Raw genomic sequence first — 17072 nt, 5'->3', positions numbered from 1 at the left:
TGGTTGGTGGATTTTGTTACCTTTGACAGAGCCAGGTTAGCTGTTTCCCGTCTTTATGCTAAGCTATGCTCATTCTTCTCATCTGACTCTCTGCAAGTAAGCGAATAAGCGAATGTCCCAAAATGTCAAAACATTAGTTTAACCCTATTCAGTAATTCAGAAGTAACAATGAATGTGGAATCCCAAATCTCCCTGTCACATGTCTCCAAGAGCGTTAATGTTAAAACTGAGATGTACCGTAATTTGACATGATTGTGTGTGTGGCGTTATAGAGAAAACAGACTCAAATGAAGGCGTGCATCATAATCATAATAATCAACTATTTTATCAAAACAACAGTTACAAAGAGTGCTTCACAGAGCACAAACAAAGACAAGAATATGGACAGACAAGAGCAGGACTGATTCTGATTATTTTTATTTTTATTTTCTCAATTCATTGATTAAACATTTGGTCCGTAAAATCTCAGAAAGTCCGGGGGGAAAAACTCCATCCCTGTAAAGACCACAATGACATTTAAAAAAATGACTTAAAGGATGAATCGATGATCAAAATTGTTGCTGATTTATTTTGTTTTGATCGACTAATAGATGAATCGACAAATGGTTTCTGCTCAGATAAACTGCGCAGATATGTCAACAAAATAAAAAATAAATTGTCAGTGACTTAATGGTTTGAGGTTGTAAAAGAAACAAATGCATTGTGTGTCATTAGAGTCAGAGACATCATTACTAACACAATAGAAACTGAGTGCTTTCTACACACCTGACAATAATCCTAAACCTCCTCTAAAACAACACCCCCGCCCTGCGTACTGGACTCAACTCCTCTGGGAGCCCGGCTTTATTGGCTCAGAGGTGTTGAGTTCATTTGTTCATGTGCTGCTCAGTTTAAGTGCACCTCCCTAATCCTAAATCCTTTAATTGTCAACAAAGATATACACAGATAGAATATTTAAATCTGTTGTTTGCAGGTGTACAAAATCCCCTCCACAAAACGAGACATTTTAATAACCTGAGTGTGGCGTTAGTTGACATTAATCAATATCTTTTAGTGTCTTAATGAGCAGCAAGTCAATCCTCATACGTGGTTTAAAACCTGAGGTCACTGAGACGTTTCTAAACTGCTTCTTAATTGAGGGAAAAAGCTGTGTGCCCCTAAAGGGTTACTAAAGTGATTAACTGACTTCAGGGGGTAGAATTGAATTTACAACATGACCTCTGAGAGTACATTACACATCCAGGAACAAATGGCTCTATAGCTGTAGCATTGGTTCGGTCTCCTCTGACCAGATGATAGGAAGGTAGAGAGAGCTGGTCGGTCACTAAGTGGTCCTCAATCAGCTTTTTATCGACTGCTTCGGCACATAATCAGTTTTTGTTGGCCTTGTACCGCAGGTTAATCTTGAATCTGGATCAGTCTACTTGACAAATTGTTTAAAAATCAGATATCAGATTGAGTACCTTCTGTAAGAGAAAAGCATCCAGAATAGAAAGCCTTATTACATACTAATAATTAAATGGACAACCTCTGTTTGCATATTCCAAATAGGTTGGTATATTTTATTAGCTGATGTATGCTAAACCCAGCTTTTTAAAGGGGCCATCAATGCTAGTGTGTAAGGCAATATATTTTTTATGGCTCATTTTCTACGGTTGGATTGACGTCTTTGTACACCAGTGTGACGAAAGACATGACATTTCTAAGAGTGCATGGATGCAGCATGATATTCATTACATAACATCTGTGACGCTGCAGGGCACAGTGATGGTACTGTAAAAGGCATGCACATTTATATTGTCATGCTCTGTTTGCTCTGCGGCTCTCTGCTCATCTTACACAACATTAAGGAGTAAGTACTTCACGACTAATCGAAACAAGCAAATAACAGAGGACTAGAAACGGAGATTTAGAATTGAGCAAAAGAAGTTATATTTAATATTCTTCAAGTGTCAAATGTACACCAACGATGTTGGGACCAAGCTGTATTACAGTTTTTACAATAAGTATAATAATGACTTTTCTTTGTGTTCATTGAACCCTACCTATATTTGCATGTCAGGCTGAATGGAGACGAAATATCAGCAAACACCCCAAACTCTCATTGACCTTTTTCTTTGTCCTCAAGCCTGGAGACACGTAATGTTGATGTTTTTTTGGGGGGTGGTGGTGCTTTGCCTTTATGAGACAGCACATTAATGAGAGGCAGAGACAGGAAATGTTGGAATACAGCAAGGGAAATAATAACATTTATTGACATTTATTCCCAGCCAGAATCAAACCAGGGACAATTCAGTTTCATAATGTGCATCTTAGACCACTGCCTAAGAAAAAAACAACAACTTACGATGTTCAGTTTTTGCTGAAACTGTTTCAGAGAGATGCTGATTCAATTGTAAGATCATTTTGGAGGATGCAGTTTGTGGTTTGTTATAAAAATCAACAATCAAGAACTTTATTGTCATTATGCAAGCATAACAAAATTGCAGTTGCGTCAACTTCAAATGATGCATTACGTTAAAGACTCCACACATATTTACAAGGAATAAATAAGGTACGAGTGAGATAAAAGATTAGTAATAAACATCAGCGATAACAAGTGCAGAATCTGAGCAATATAAGTACAGAAATATAAGCAATGTGAGAAAAATCACCTCACCTCTAGTGTATTAAATTTAACAAAATTAATCAAATGAGGTAAATTATGCTTGATATTTGAATATGCTTAAAGAAAAAAAACATCCTAAATCACAACTTTCCATTAATGGGTTTTCATTTATTTTGTTACAAAAAGGGTTGGCAGCTCATTCTCCAAACAGCAGCCTGAGATTGCTTCTTAGTCAGGATGGTGATCCCCCTTCACAGCCCTGTATACAGGGGGACAATAAGGGGACAAGGGGATGGGTATATTTAAGCCAGTTATGCAAATAAGTTATTGGGGTTGTTAACAAATCAACTAACGTTTGTTATAAAATGTAATCAACTTTAATTGACTGAAATTATTAAGTAATTGGGCTTGTGAACACATGAATACTGTGTAATATATTTTAACTCACCTATAATGGGAACAGCGCTGCACTTAGTGGGAGCAGTGATGCTGCACTTTGGACTGAAGGATGGCTGGCAGGTCAGGAGTAAGTTTGGTGGTTGAGATGCGAAGGACATCATAGAGATGGCTGTCGGTCATTTTGGTTCTCAGTGTCATTTTGTTCAGAGTTAACAGAGAAAATGTTTGCTCACATATGTATGTTGAGCCGAACAGACTCATCATTCGTTCTGCGTGGCGTCGCATCAGAGGAAACTTGGCCTTTTCCAAGCTCGGGTAGAAGTCTGGTAGGGAGAGAAGCTGATGCTGATTCTTCAGAGAATCATCACACTGCATTTTGATCAGTTCTAATTGCAGACTCTCTTCCACTTCCTCTGCATCCATCAGGAAGGGAGTCGAGAACAGCTTGATTTCTTTCTCAATGACAGAAAAATCTTGGAAGCGGTGACTGAATTCTGTCATGAGAGATGTGATGACAGACACATATTTCCCCTTTTTTAGCAGGAAGGTTAACCTCTGGAAAAGCAACTTTGATTTCGGACAGTGTGGGGAAGTGCGCAACATTGAAGTTGCGTAGTTGTGTCTCAAAGAGACTAAGCTTCACACAGAATGCTTTCATGTGTGTGTAAAGTTGTGGTACAAGCTGGTCTTTGCCTTGCAGGCTTTTGTTCCATGTGTTGAGATGATCAGTAAGATCAATTAGAAATGCCAGGTCTACCAACCATAGAAGGTCACTCAGATCATGAAGAGGTCGGTCCTTCTCTTTCAAAAACTGGTCAATTTCTGATCTCAGGAAATAAAACCGCTGCAGCACGGAGCCTCGACTGAGCCAGCGCACATCAGAATGATAGAGTAGGTCCCCGTATTCAGCATCAACATCAGATAGGAAAGCTTGAAATTCTCTGTGGTGGAGCCCTCGTGCTCGAACTATGTTGACAGTTTTCGCAACTGCTAGTTTCATGTGTGGGCCATATTCCATTATATTTTGAGAATTTGCTGCAGGCCAATTAAAAATGGACCACGGGCCGCAGTTGGCCCGCGGGCCGTAGTTTGGACACCCCTGCAATAAGTGGAGCACAAAGTCGCTGCTGAATAGCAGAATAGAAACACCTGTCAGAACTGACAGGTGTTTCTATTATTTTGTCCACCCCATTTATATCAATGTGAGTAGACTAAATAACAAGAACACCTCTCTCATGAAGGTAGGATTTACTGCAGCACTATTGTATTAGACTGCATTAGTTTGGTGTACCTAATAAACTGGCAACTGAGTGTATAATAATACATCAGTCACGGGGGTCATATTCTACTGCAGAACGAGTACTTTTGAGACTTAAAATACATTTGCTGATCATTTTTACATTGTTATATTGATTGTTTTGGAGTACATCTTCACTGATGGTGATCCTGCCCTGTTGAGCTGTGTGTGAGCAGTTTAATGAAAAAGGCAAGATCTATAGTATTTATCTGAATTACCAGCTGTGAATGTCAACTGTGGAGCTGCAGCACGTTACCTCACACACTTGGCCATGGGACATTACCTTGGCCTCCCATGGCCAAGTTGATAAAGTGATGAGACACAAAGACAATGGTTTCTTTACCCAATTATGCTACAGTCCTCTTATTGACGCATAATGTGCTGCAATCCTATCACTACTGAATCACACATTTCTGTAAAATTGATAATTTCTTGACTGATTTGTTCTTGTATTTTCTTTATTTTCACAGAAATATCATCAGTGCATGGCTGGACTGCTCGCCCCACCGTATGGTGTGATGGAAAGCGGTGACAGTAAGTATTACTGCTTACATTTCTGATTGGTTTAGGCTCAGCAGCAATCACACATTTTATTCATACATTTGTCACAGTTTCTTTTACTGTAGCGGTTGTAGTAACCTTCACGCAGTACGGGCCGTGGGAGATTTGAAAGCATTATCTGAACATTTGACTGTAAAATATATCACAGTGTAGGCGCTCCCAATGTTCAAATGTTGCAGTTGGTGCACACGGTTTGGTGGGATGTTCAGTGACAGCATTACATCATCAGAAACAGGAGCAACAGTGCTTTTGGTTTCCTTTCAGCTGCTCTCACATTAGTAAGTCAAGATTTAAAGGTACAGATAAGGAATAAAACTTAACTGAAGTATGTTTGTATGGAGATTGTCTTCGATGTAGGAATTTATCAAGATGAAGAACACTGTTTACAGTAAATGGCGTCACTTTACTTGACAAACATTCCCAGAAGTAACTCTTTGATTTTGTTTGTATTATGAGATTTCACAATCTTTAATATAATATAGATCATCTTATTTTGTACAATATGTAATAATACTTTTGTCTGCCTAACTCCCTTACTGTCCTTCCTCTTGCATTGTGATACTTTTTGGCTGATACTTTTATTTGTTTTTTTTATTGCAATTTAACTCAATATTGACTTTTGTTTAGCTCAAACAGAGCACTTAACGTGCTTCACAGTCATGAACCATAAAAATGATGAACAGCAGTGAGAAAATCCAGAGAGTCTGTAGGTTTACTGGCAGCTCGTTCACTGTATGTTCTAATGTATTTTTAAAAAAGTTTATAAAGAAAATGTTTCTCTGGTTTATGTTCCAAACAAAGAGGATTTGATTGACTACTGTAGCCTTTTGGGCTGCTTTAAAGTTCATGTGTCCGCTGTAGTATCCATCAGTGTTACGTGCTGTGGAGCAGCACTGTAAGAGCAAGGCTCTTGAGTATTCTTTGCAGTATACAGTACAGTACTAAGGGGATTTACAATATGTACTCTTTATGCATGAATACACTAAGACAGAAATCACATCAGCATCAAGCAGCTGGAGGCTGATGCACTCTCCTGTACAGTTCATCCACAGTAGCTTAGTGGTTCTGTAACTGTAGTGGAAAATGAATTAAACATATTCTAAATAGTTTTTCTTAGTTACAACAACGCTGGATGCTTTTACAGCACTTTGGTGCAAACAGGTGGAGCTTTTAGAGTCAGCATTGTTTCATTCAGTCATGCATTCAGTACTTAGTTACCACTTTACCTGAGCACTCTTTAAAGCACACTTGCTTTTCCAGTATTGTTCAATAAAACAAAACACTTTGCTCTCATACTCAATCTAGATCTGATCTTTTACCAACAAATTCAATTTTAGATTTTTGTAACATCTCTCACATCTATACTGTACACTATGATTGAACTGATGTGACACCTGAATGAGTGGCGTGATGTCACGCGGACCAGCAAGGCAGCATCACAAATAAAATAATGGACGGCTGTGTTAACTTCTAAATAAACAAATCAATAAACAAGCACTGATTCTGTAAATAGAAATGCAGCCCAAGAGTGTATAAGAAGATGACAGACACCAAAATGAGACTCTTCTTTAAAGTTGCTATGATAAATATTTTTATAATAACAATGTATTAAATGATAATGTGAAAAACAATGTGATAACCTTCAGCACCAAACAGACACAACTGGTGAACATAGTGGAGCATTTAGCCGGTAAAGAGCCAGATATTTCCCTCAGGAGTTGGTGGAGACCAAAACCAGAGCAAATAGAGAGGGGATATTGGACTTAGATTCAACAGCTGGACAGAAACACGACTCCAAACAATGTTGCTCCATAACTGCTGTGTAAATAAGCAACTGTTTTCTACAAGGAAGGACTTAAAAAGTGATGATATGTCATTGTTGCCAAAAAATTTAGAGCAAGTTTGGAGCGTTATTTAACCTCCTTCACGACAAGCTAGTATGACATGGTTGGTACCAATGGATTCCTTAGGTTTTTAGTTTCATCTGATGCCAGTATCTTCTAGCTTTAAAACTGAGGCTACAATCTGAAAATCGCAAGTTGCATTAATGTGTTAAACAAATAAGTGGCGTTTAGTTAACGCGTTATTATCGTGTTAACTTTGACAGCCCTAGTTTTTTGTCATTGCTTTCTAAAAGGACCATTAAAACTTTGATTCAAATGAGTAATTTAGTTAAATTTAGGAAATTAAAACTATTGTTTAAGGTTAGGGAAAGATTGTACTTAGTTGGTTTTTACTTCACTGCACACAAATGTTGCTGATGTAAGCAAACTTTCTTTTTACCAGCAACATTATTGCTGACAGTGTTGGTCTTTGTACTAAAAAAAAAAAACCTGATAATCAATCTGGCAGTTGACCCATTTTTCTACATTTTTATTTTTGCCAACTTTTCCATCATTATTTTCCCTGGACAGTGTTTGCCCAGTGGTTAGGTGGTCTAAACGCTGACACTTTATTATGCAACATGAAGGTAACAATAGAAAACTCTTTACAGCAAAGAACATTTACAGAAAGAACCAGGATTTTAAAGTAGCCAGGAATTACAGAGAGCTTTGTGAACAAAGTCATACAGATGCTCGAGTTTTATCCTGGATGTGTAGCCAGGAGCACAATGTTCCACTTCTAGCTTTGTTCCACTTTCTATGTATTTTGTGGATTCTTTATCTGTTTTTGTCGTATCAGCGGTCCGAAAAGCACGTCTAAGAATAGCTGAGTTTTTGCCTGCAGATACAGTTGTGACTGAGTACTGTAGCTCTGACTGATTATGCTATTTGTCCTGGAGGGGAACTGTACATACTTACAGCTACTAACACTGAGAAATAAACGCACCCTAAAAAACCCTCTGCAGGACTGTCACATTTCCTCATTGATTTCCTTTTTTTTTTTTTAACAACACTTGCTCATGTACAGTAACCAACAGAGTAATAAAGTCTAATTGCATTTATATTTAAATAACTAGTCCATGTTCATCAATAGTTTATAGTCCATAATCAGTATATTACCTATATGATGGTCAGCACGCCCCCAGTTTGGAGAAACAGACAGGAGTTACCACACAGGAGCAAAGCAATATACTGCTGTGGACGGGGCCGGCAGCAAAACATATTTTAGCCTCCTAAAGAAAAAGGCCCACCTAAAAAAATCAATATCAGTTTAAGTATACGCTATATTTAGAATATCTTCGCCGGTTTACCTTGCCGTCAGACAGTTATACAGTATATTTCCAATGGGGAACTGAAGCTGTTATTTATGCTCTCGCCAAAGCAACCAGACTCCATTGAAAAAATTAAATTTGACCTCGCAGAACACGGGGGTTGCTGGTCTACTGCTGCCTCAATCGGTTAGTTTGTTTGTGTTATTGTGTAACTAGTTTGGATTCATAGACAGTACATGTTGGTACTCCTGTCTGCTTCTTCAAGCTGGAGGCGTGCTGACCGTCATCTACTGTAGGTAATACACTGACTATGGATAAGTACCTCATACAACCTCACTTCAAAACACCCGAACTATCCCTTTAAGGAGAAATGTAAATTAGAACACTATTTTTAGTATAGATTTGTTAAGATAGACAACTTTCTCCCAAAGGTAAACGCATATAAGCCTAAATTATTTATAATGTCAGAACAATAATTGAAAACTAAAATAGGATAGTCATTTAAAGGAGATAGAAATTTGATTAAATTGGCCACTGATAAAGATAATAAATAAATAAATAAATGAAATTTTTTTTAGATTGGGAAAGCAAAAGAAAAACATCAATTAAGAGGAATAAAATACAATATGATGATCTGACGTTTAAACCAGAAATACAGATCTGAAGTAATATAAGAGGACACTTTTCAACCACAACAACTTTTCTAGGAATATGCAAAATGCACATTAAGCATAGTATAAAGATTCTATAGTATTTTGTACTCTCAAGGTCATTTATGGTATTTTGCATCTATTTCATTGTTTTAAAGTCTTGTTTTAAATACTAAATATGTTTATGTATACAATATGTTGTTGTTCTGTATTTAGTTACTTTTAAATCCCTTTTAGGGATTAAAGTGTGCTTTACACAAACCTGCAGGGGCTCTCTACTGTACATTTCCTCTGGGTATAGTTAGAGAATAGGACACACTTCTCAGTGATCTCTGTTTGTCAAAGATCCTACGTCACTTTATACTCTCTGTTTTTTTCCACCAGGAATGCCGGACAAAGAGAACATAAGCAACAATTCATTTGTTTCAGTCTCCAAACATCAGAATAAGGTAGTTTACCTGACACACATGAATTATTTATATGATTTACTATTACCACAAGTTATGAAAGAGAAAGAGAGAGGCTGAGAGGCTGAGATGATGCTGGTTTATTGACCTTGTTCCTGTCTAGCAGAGTTACTGTAAGCGAACAGTTTGGCTCTCAAACCTCCAGGTTATAACTCACTCTGTGCTTCTATCTCGACTGACGTAACGGCATCCTTTACTGTTACTCGCCTCTCCAACGGAGGATGGAAAAGAGCGTGGAATGTGAAGTTTGTTTAAAAGTTGGTCTAAATATAAACAAGATGACTGGAGGTTTTGTCTCCATCCATAACAGTTCCTGTCCCACCTTTCTCCTGTTGCCGTTTCCTGACCACCGGGTTGATAACGTGGCACTACAGCAGATTTATGGTGCCCTGTGCTTTGCTCCTACATACAGTTTAGTCACAACATGATTGTTCTGTTATTTAAAAATAGCTTTTTATGTAACAAACAGCTCTAATTTATGTTTACATATATAAATATTACGTATAAAACAGCCCAGCTTCTTTGGGTGCTGAGTGGACTCATTTTCTTGTAAATAAGTAATGAACTTTAAAGCCGTCACATAAATGCACGTGTTACGCTGCTCTCTGAAGCATGCAGGATGCACTTTAAATGTCACAGCCCCGCAGCCCACCCCATGGCCCTAGTGGGGAAAAAACAAAACATTCCCATACAGTAATTCACACTATCTGTGTCCCATTTAAGCAATTGAATGCGTCAGTCAAGAGTCTGATAACAGATTATTATTTTAACCGAGAAGCAATATAGAAAGCCATAAGTTCAATTAAAGTTGACAGCTAATGTCAGCTGTGAGTCATACAGTAGCAGAGAGGAAGACATCCTGTGAGAGGGAAAAACACTTGACTTGTCTGACATGTTGTTGTTTCCCTGATGTCTTTTATTGCCAATTACTGGATTGTTGTTTCCTGCAACAACAAACCTTTAATTTCACCCGATTTCTGTGAAGTTGAGCCTCAGTTTCATTGTCATCCATGATGTGTATTATTTCAATTCCTCTTATATTTTGTTTCATTTTTATTTTGCAGAAGTCATTCATTGAAAGTCCAGCCAAATCCCACCTTAAATGCATTTCTCAGGTAGTAAACTCAACCAACCTTCTGTATCTGGGGACCAATCATTACCTGTTTGTGTGGCACTCAGGTACTCAGTAGGACTCTACTGTGCTGAGATTTAACTGGATTTCTTCCGTGCAGGTCCCCTCTGAGAAGATACTGCGGGCGGGGAAGATTATCCGTAACGCCATCCTCTCCACGGCGCCTCACATGATCAGAGACAGGAAGTACCATTTGAAGACGTACAGGTTAGTTGGCATCTTAATATTAATATTTGTGGAAAATTGCATCATTCAATTCAATTTGATTCAAAATACTCAATACGGGGGCGACCTCTAGTTCACCCGGACCCGGCCCTTTGCTGCGTGTCAGCCCTGCTTTCTCACTCATTTCCTGTCGTTCTCCAGCTGCTCTAATAAAGGCAATAAAAGTCCTAAAAGATATTATATAAAGGTGCAGTGTGTAGGATCTGGCGGCATCTACCAACTGAAACTTCTCCCGTGTGCCGAGTGTTTAGGAGAAATACGGTATCCAACGTGAAAACGTGAATGTCCCTATCTAGAGCCAGTGTTTGGTTTGTTCAGGCCTACTGTAGAAACATGGCGGCATGCTCTGTGAAGTGGACCCGCTCTGTATGTAGATATAAACGACTCATTCTAAGGTAACAAAAACACAATGATTCTTATTTTCGGGTGATAATACACTAAAGAAAACATACTTATTAATATTATATTACATTTCTGCCATTAGATCCCCCTAAATACTACGCATTGTTCCTTTAACAAAAGCTACTACTATATTCATCCCTCAAGGGGCAATGTGAAGCAAGCAAAAACACATAAACAGTTAATTCACACACATGAAAGCAACACAAATATGATATGTGTATGTATATATATACAGTATATATTAGGGCTGTCAAAGTTAACGCGATAATGCATTAACGCAAATTTGTTTTAACGCCACTAGTTTCAGTTTTAAAGCTAGCATGAAGATACTGGTATCATATGAAACTATAAAACCTAAGGAATCAATTGGTACCAACCATGTCATACTAGTCTGTCGCGGAGAAGGCTAAATAACACTCCAAAGTTATGCTAAATTTTGGCGAGCAAAAACTGGCATGGCCATTTTCAAAGGGGTCCCTTGACCTCTGACCTCAAGATATCTGAATGAAAATGGGTTCTATCGGTACCCACGAGTCTCCCCTTTAATGTGGAATTTTTTAGGGATTTCTGATCATTTTTTATCAATTCTCGAGTAGTAAAAAATTGTAAAACACAATAAAATGTAACACCTTGATATTTATTTATCTTATTTAACTCCCTGTCTGAACGTGCAGACTCTTTTATGGCAACGCCCTGTTAACAGTTTAGTAAAACAACAGAAACAATGACTAAAATCAGACAAAACATATTACATAACTGCTCAGCCTTGTATAAGATCTTATATAGTCCATTCCTGTCTTTCCTATAGTCAGTGCTGTGTGGGGACAGAGCTGGTTGACTGGCAAATGCAGCAGAGTTCATGCGTCCACTCTCGTATTCAGGCTGTGGGCATGTGGCAGGTGCTGCTGGAAGAAGGTGTTCTCAACCATGGTGAGACTCTGTGTGACGTCTGTGTCTGCACCACATGTACGTGCGAAGCAGTGATTTCTAAATAAATGCGAGCCCTGCTGTCTGTGTCTGTGTCTGTGTCTGTGTTGTTGTGACGCAGTGGACCAGGAGCTGAGCTTCCAGGACAAGTACCTTTTCTACCGCTTCCTGGATGACGAGCAGGAGGACGCTCCTCTACCGGGGGAGGAGGAGAGGAGGGAGAGCCAAGAGGAGCTGCAGGACACCCTGCTCCTCCTCTCGCAGATTGGACCCGACGCCCACATGAGGATGATTCTGAGGAAACAGTACGGCTATAAAGCAATAATCTCTAAAGCAATATCAACTAAAGTGAATCAGTGTGATGGTGTTACGACTTCCTTAACATATTTCCTGTTTTTCAGTCCGTCTGAAAGAATAGCTGATGATTTGGAGATCATTTATGAGGAGCTGCTCCATATTAAGGCCTTATCTCACCTATCCACCACGGTCAGTTCTGTGTCTTATGTGACCTTATGAACCCTGTTGTCAATGTGCAGACCTTAAAAATGCTTCTTTCTGTCTCTTGTGGCAGTAAAAACATGCTCAGTTCCTCAGACATTTAAGAGCAGAGAGAAGGAAAAGATGCAAGCATGCAAACTGCACGATTAGACTGTTATCAGGCCGTTAAATAGGCATTATCGGTGGTTATAAGCCCCATAGATGTGGGTCAGTAGGGCCCCGCTACACTTGTTTGTGTTAAAAAAGTAATGTTTCAGTCAGTTTTGTGTTGCTTTTAAGTTTCGCTTTCACTTTTAAAATGTAGTAGGCATAGTAGGCCCCTAATTACCCACATCTATGGTGCTTATAGTGACTGATAACGCCTATTTAATGGCCTGATAACAGTTGAATCGGGTGCCTCAGTACTGATTATCACATATTTATTAACATATTCTGCAAGTAAAATCATTAATTTGCGTTGCTGCTGGGTTTCACTCAAATTGAAAAACAAGTTATGTGAGAATTTCTGAAAACTGCATGCCTTTTTTTAATAGATTTTTAGCTCCGATTCAATTTTAGGAAAATCTGTTTTACTTTGGATGGTTGTACTCTTTCTGGTTGCTCCCTGTTACAAGTAAGTAAAATGAATTTGTGTTATTATTGATCTTCCTGAGCTATAAATCTGTCTCCTCTGCAGGTAAAGAGAGAACTGGCAGGAGTGCTGATCTTTGAGTCTCATGCAAAGGCAGGAACAGTGTGTAAGGAATGCGAGTCAGAATTAATCCAACAAATCCCAGATTAGGGTATACCAGATTACCAAAGTTTTTCTTTGTTTCGTTTCTCTCTCAGTGTTCAGTCAGGGGGAGGAGGGCACATCATGGTACATTATTTTGAAGGGCTCAGTCAACGTTGTCATCTATGGAAAAGTAGGTATTTCTCCAGATGAGATCACATTATTATTATTTCTATAAACAAAAACATGATTATGTTGCTCTGATTGATTCATTAGTCAGTAACTGATCAGTACGCTGTGTCGTCGCAGGGTGTTGTTTGCACTCTTCATGAGGGAGACGACTTTGGAAAGCTCGCTCTCGTCAATGACGCCCCCCGTGCTGCTTCCATTGTCCTGCGAGAGGACAACTGTCACTTCCTGAGGGTTGACAAGGAGGACTTCAACAGGATTTTGAGTGTGAGCTTCTGTTTAAAATCTTTTACAGTAACATTTGAAAAAGCTCTATTGCCCTCTGTTGGCAAAACCTCAGCAATGCAGCCATAAAAGTAATTTAATGTATCCTTTGAGATGGTACTCCAGCCCTCTGCACCCCATTAGCTTAGTCATCTAAATATGAAATATGTTGGTAATGACTTGTGTTACTTCAAGCTAGAGATTAAAGGCAGATCTGGGGTTAATTAGCTGTGGATGCAAACTTGTTGTGTGGAAAACTTCCATCTGGGAGTCATGAATTTCCTGTTCAGGCTGAAATAAAGCAGCAGAGATTTGACAGTATGAACCGGGATGTGGATGAATGTGATGCTCCAGCAGGTCTGTATGTAAAAAAGTAGAAATCTAGGAACAATGGGCCTCATGCAAGAACATTTTTGTAATCTTATCTTAACTTTCTCTTACTTATTTTCGTACCGTGGGCTCGTACGAATGTGCCTCGTCAGATTCAGCAAACACTCCTAACTTCAAATAAGTGTGCAAATGACTCGCATAAACATGATGAATGCCACCTGTGTCAGCCATGACAAACCTGGTTATACTCCCCCTTTGACCCTATTATATACAGAGATAAATTAACCTTAAATTAGTACACGATTTAAGTTGTTTTGCAGTTTGAGATGTTCATATTGATATTGTAGTGACATACAATAGCATCAATTGCCAATTTAAATTAATGATGATATCATTAGCCTATATGAACACATTTAGAATTATATTATAGTTTGAATTGAAGAGTCAAACAGGAAAATGACAACATGATTATGAAATGTAATTTATATAGGATTTTTAAACTCAAAATTGCTTCAAAGTAATGAAATATACAATCCATTAGTGAAACCTTAGGTTTGGATAACAGCAGGCTAATTCCACATGACTACTACGACAGGTCTGGACTACTCATAAATTGTGTTTAAAATGATAACTTGATTTATTTTTATCTCTATATTAATTATACTCACATGCTTATGAAGTAACAATCACCACCCTAGACTGTGTTAAGACTTACAAAATATTATTTGGCATCACTGCATTGTCAGGAACTTAGTTTAAGCCTCCTGTTTGCTGCGGTTAGCGAGGTTGTGTGCTGACTAAACACCGGACAAGCCAACTAATCCACTCTGCTCAGTGACCAGAGCCCAGCGTCATGCCGCCGTCTCTGCAGCGGGGAGAAAATGACGACTAGCTCTGATTCACAGAGCAGAGAGGAGTAAAACCTCTCTGCAGTGTTGAGATGATTGTGTGATGGTGTAAACGTTGTGTTCAGTTTATGACGTGTTGGTAGTGGAAGACACAGCTCATATTCACTAAAACAGAAACAGGCTCAGATAAAACTGCACACAACCGTCCAGTGTGTCGTAAACATTATTATAGCTCTTTCATTGTTCATTGCTCATACTGTATATTAAAGTGCATTTCTCATGTGTATGCACTGTGTGTGTATTTGTGTGAAGGACGTGGAGGCCAACACGGTGCGTCTGAAGGAGCATGGTCAGGATGTTCTGGTGTTAGAGAAGAGTCTCAGCTGCAGTCGAACCTCCAGCCGTGGAGCCTCGACCTCCCATTACAAGTAAATCTACCCACAAGCCACTGCACGTTACACAGGGAAGATTTAAATACAGTGTGTGTGTACTCACTTATAATTGTCTGGCAGGTGTTTGTTAAAATGGCACAATTTAAGTTCCCCTATTTAGTGTTATTAAGCAGGATATAAAGATTGACATCATCATAGGAGAAGTTATAATTGTGGACAAATACTGACAAATGCCTTTTATATGTATCTAAAGACATCATAGTGTGTTATGAATCCATTTATTAAACCTTTATATCCTGCTTATAAATGCTAAATAGGGGAACTTAAAGGAATACTTCACCCACAAAATGACCATTTGTATATCAATTACTCATCCTGTGTGTGTTACCTTGAAATCCTGAAGTAAACTTTGTTTTTCTCACATGCCTCCTCGGTGAACGGAGATTCCAAAAATGGATTAAATCCTTGATGAATTGAAGTAAATGGAAGCCAGGTTTCACAACACCAAAACTATATCAAAACATCCATTTACAAAACTCCCACACAACTCTTGCAGTATAATCCAAGTCTCATTTATCCACTCGTATGCTCACTACTTCCCAAACACATGCATTTTTGCCAAATTCGTACTATTTAAAACACTTCCTCCACTACCGTCTCCTGCTTGCACCAGCGCGGTGCGAGTCCGGACAAATAATACTGTAGTAGTATTTTGTCTTTCTTCTTTATTCTTTTTTCTTTCTATCAACAAATCTCAAGTTACAATCTCGAAAATCTCCGTTTTGTTCTCTTTGGTGGCACCATTGTCGTTAAGCAGTAATTGAAGGAGTGTTTTTGGATCTCACTTCCCAGAGAGCCAAACAGTGTCACCATACATTCCTACTGAGGACATTAATGTTTAAAAAACGGGTCACATATTTATGGTTTCACTTTTAAAAAAGGCTGAATAATTTCCTAAAAGAGTTAGGCACTGTAGTTTGTAGCAAACATTACCCAAAAAGGAGTAAATTATGCATTTATTGGGGACTATTTTCAGCTGTGGATTAATACACATTTGGTGTTCAAGTGATATTTTATGGCAGCGTTTATGTATGTGTGATTTACTCAGAATTAACTACTCGCTATTTTTGTTTCTGGAGGAGATGGTGGTGGTGGAAGATATTTCAATCTTTGGCTACACATATAATACTTTGTTGGTTCATTGTTGGTTTTGGTCTTTTCATGAGATTTGTTGACAATAATGAAAATATATAACATCACCAGCTTTATCCTTAAAAACATTGAAAATGTCTGGTGAATACTGGACTCTATCAGTCAGTGTGACCAGCAGATGAAAATGCCTCCCGACCATGTGGGCAGCACAGAGCAATCCTGTGCACTGCAGCCGATGAGCGTTATCGTAATAGAGGCATCTGTCACTGCACCACGGCTGCTGTAATACAGAGGGACACATTAATGGTAATGATGGCCCTAGCTCCTAGGGGAAAAAGAAGGCCTGGCAAGTCACAATTACTTGTTTGGGGTCGCCCTATAATCAACTCGGCTCCTCACACATGAGAGTGTCAAGACTGTGGGGAAGACACAACATGTCTTCTTGTGCAGCTCCCTCTTGTGATCCAGTAATGAAAACAACCGAGGCAGGATTGTGTTGATTCTCCTTCACAGAGAAGATGCCCCTACATTTTTTATTTTGGCTTCTCTGACAGCTCTTAGCCCAGACTCCCCTTAATCTTCAACCGGGCCAAGAACCCTGTGATTGTAAATAGGATTGTTATCAAATGAAGCAATCACAGACACGCGTTCAAGTAAGACAAATCAGTCGAGGGCCGTGGAGGTGCCACGGAGTATTAAGAGCCAGCGTGTCTTGATTAGTGAAGGGTGTGTTTTATCCTGTGTTGCTCCAGATACAAGGTAATGTCGGGGACTCCGGAGAAGATTTTGGAGCACCTCCTCGAAATGATGCGATTGGATTCTCAATTCACAGAGTCAGGTACTGCTCAGCATGCAGCATTCAGCA

General features: G+C 38.9%; 1 protein-coding gene across 1 annotated transcript in view; it reads left to right on the top strand.

The window, feature by feature from the left end:
• Nucleotides 1-17072, top strand: part of rapgef4a (Rap guanine nucleotide exchange factor 4a) — a 45215-nt gene that overhangs the window by 19650 nt on the left and 8493 nt on the right. Inside the window, exons 5-16 of the mRNA XM_074659310.1 lie at nt 4775-4838; nt 9054-9118; nt 10201-10251; nt 10369-10475; nt 11704-11825; nt 11944-12127; nt 12224-12308; nt 12997-13057; nt 13149-13225; nt 13342-13488; nt 14976-15091; nt 16960-17045. Of these exons, the coding sequence (XP_074515411.1) occupies nt 4775-4838; nt 9054-9118; nt 10201-10251; nt 10369-10475; nt 11704-11825; nt 11944-12127; nt 12224-12308; nt 12997-13057; nt 13149-13225; nt 13342-13488; nt 14976-15091; nt 16960-17045 (1165 nt within the window). The remainder of the gene's footprint in view (nt 1-4774; nt 4839-9053; nt 9119-10200; nt 10252-10368; nt 10476-11703; nt 11826-11943; nt 12128-12223; nt 12309-12996; nt 13058-13148; nt 13226-13341; nt 13489-14975; nt 15092-16959; nt 17046-17072) is intronic.

The sequence above is a fragment of the Sebastes fasciatus genome, chromosome 14 (assembly GCF_043250625.1).
Source record: "Sebastes fasciatus isolate fSebFas1 chromosome 14, fSebFas1.pri, whole genome shotgun sequence".
NCBI lineage: Eukaryota > Metazoa > Chordata > Actinopteri > Perciformes > Sebastidae > Sebastes > Sebastes fasciatus.
The sequence above is the reverse complement of the archived record's forward strand: the minus strand, read 5'-3'. Positions and strand labels throughout refer to the sequence as shown.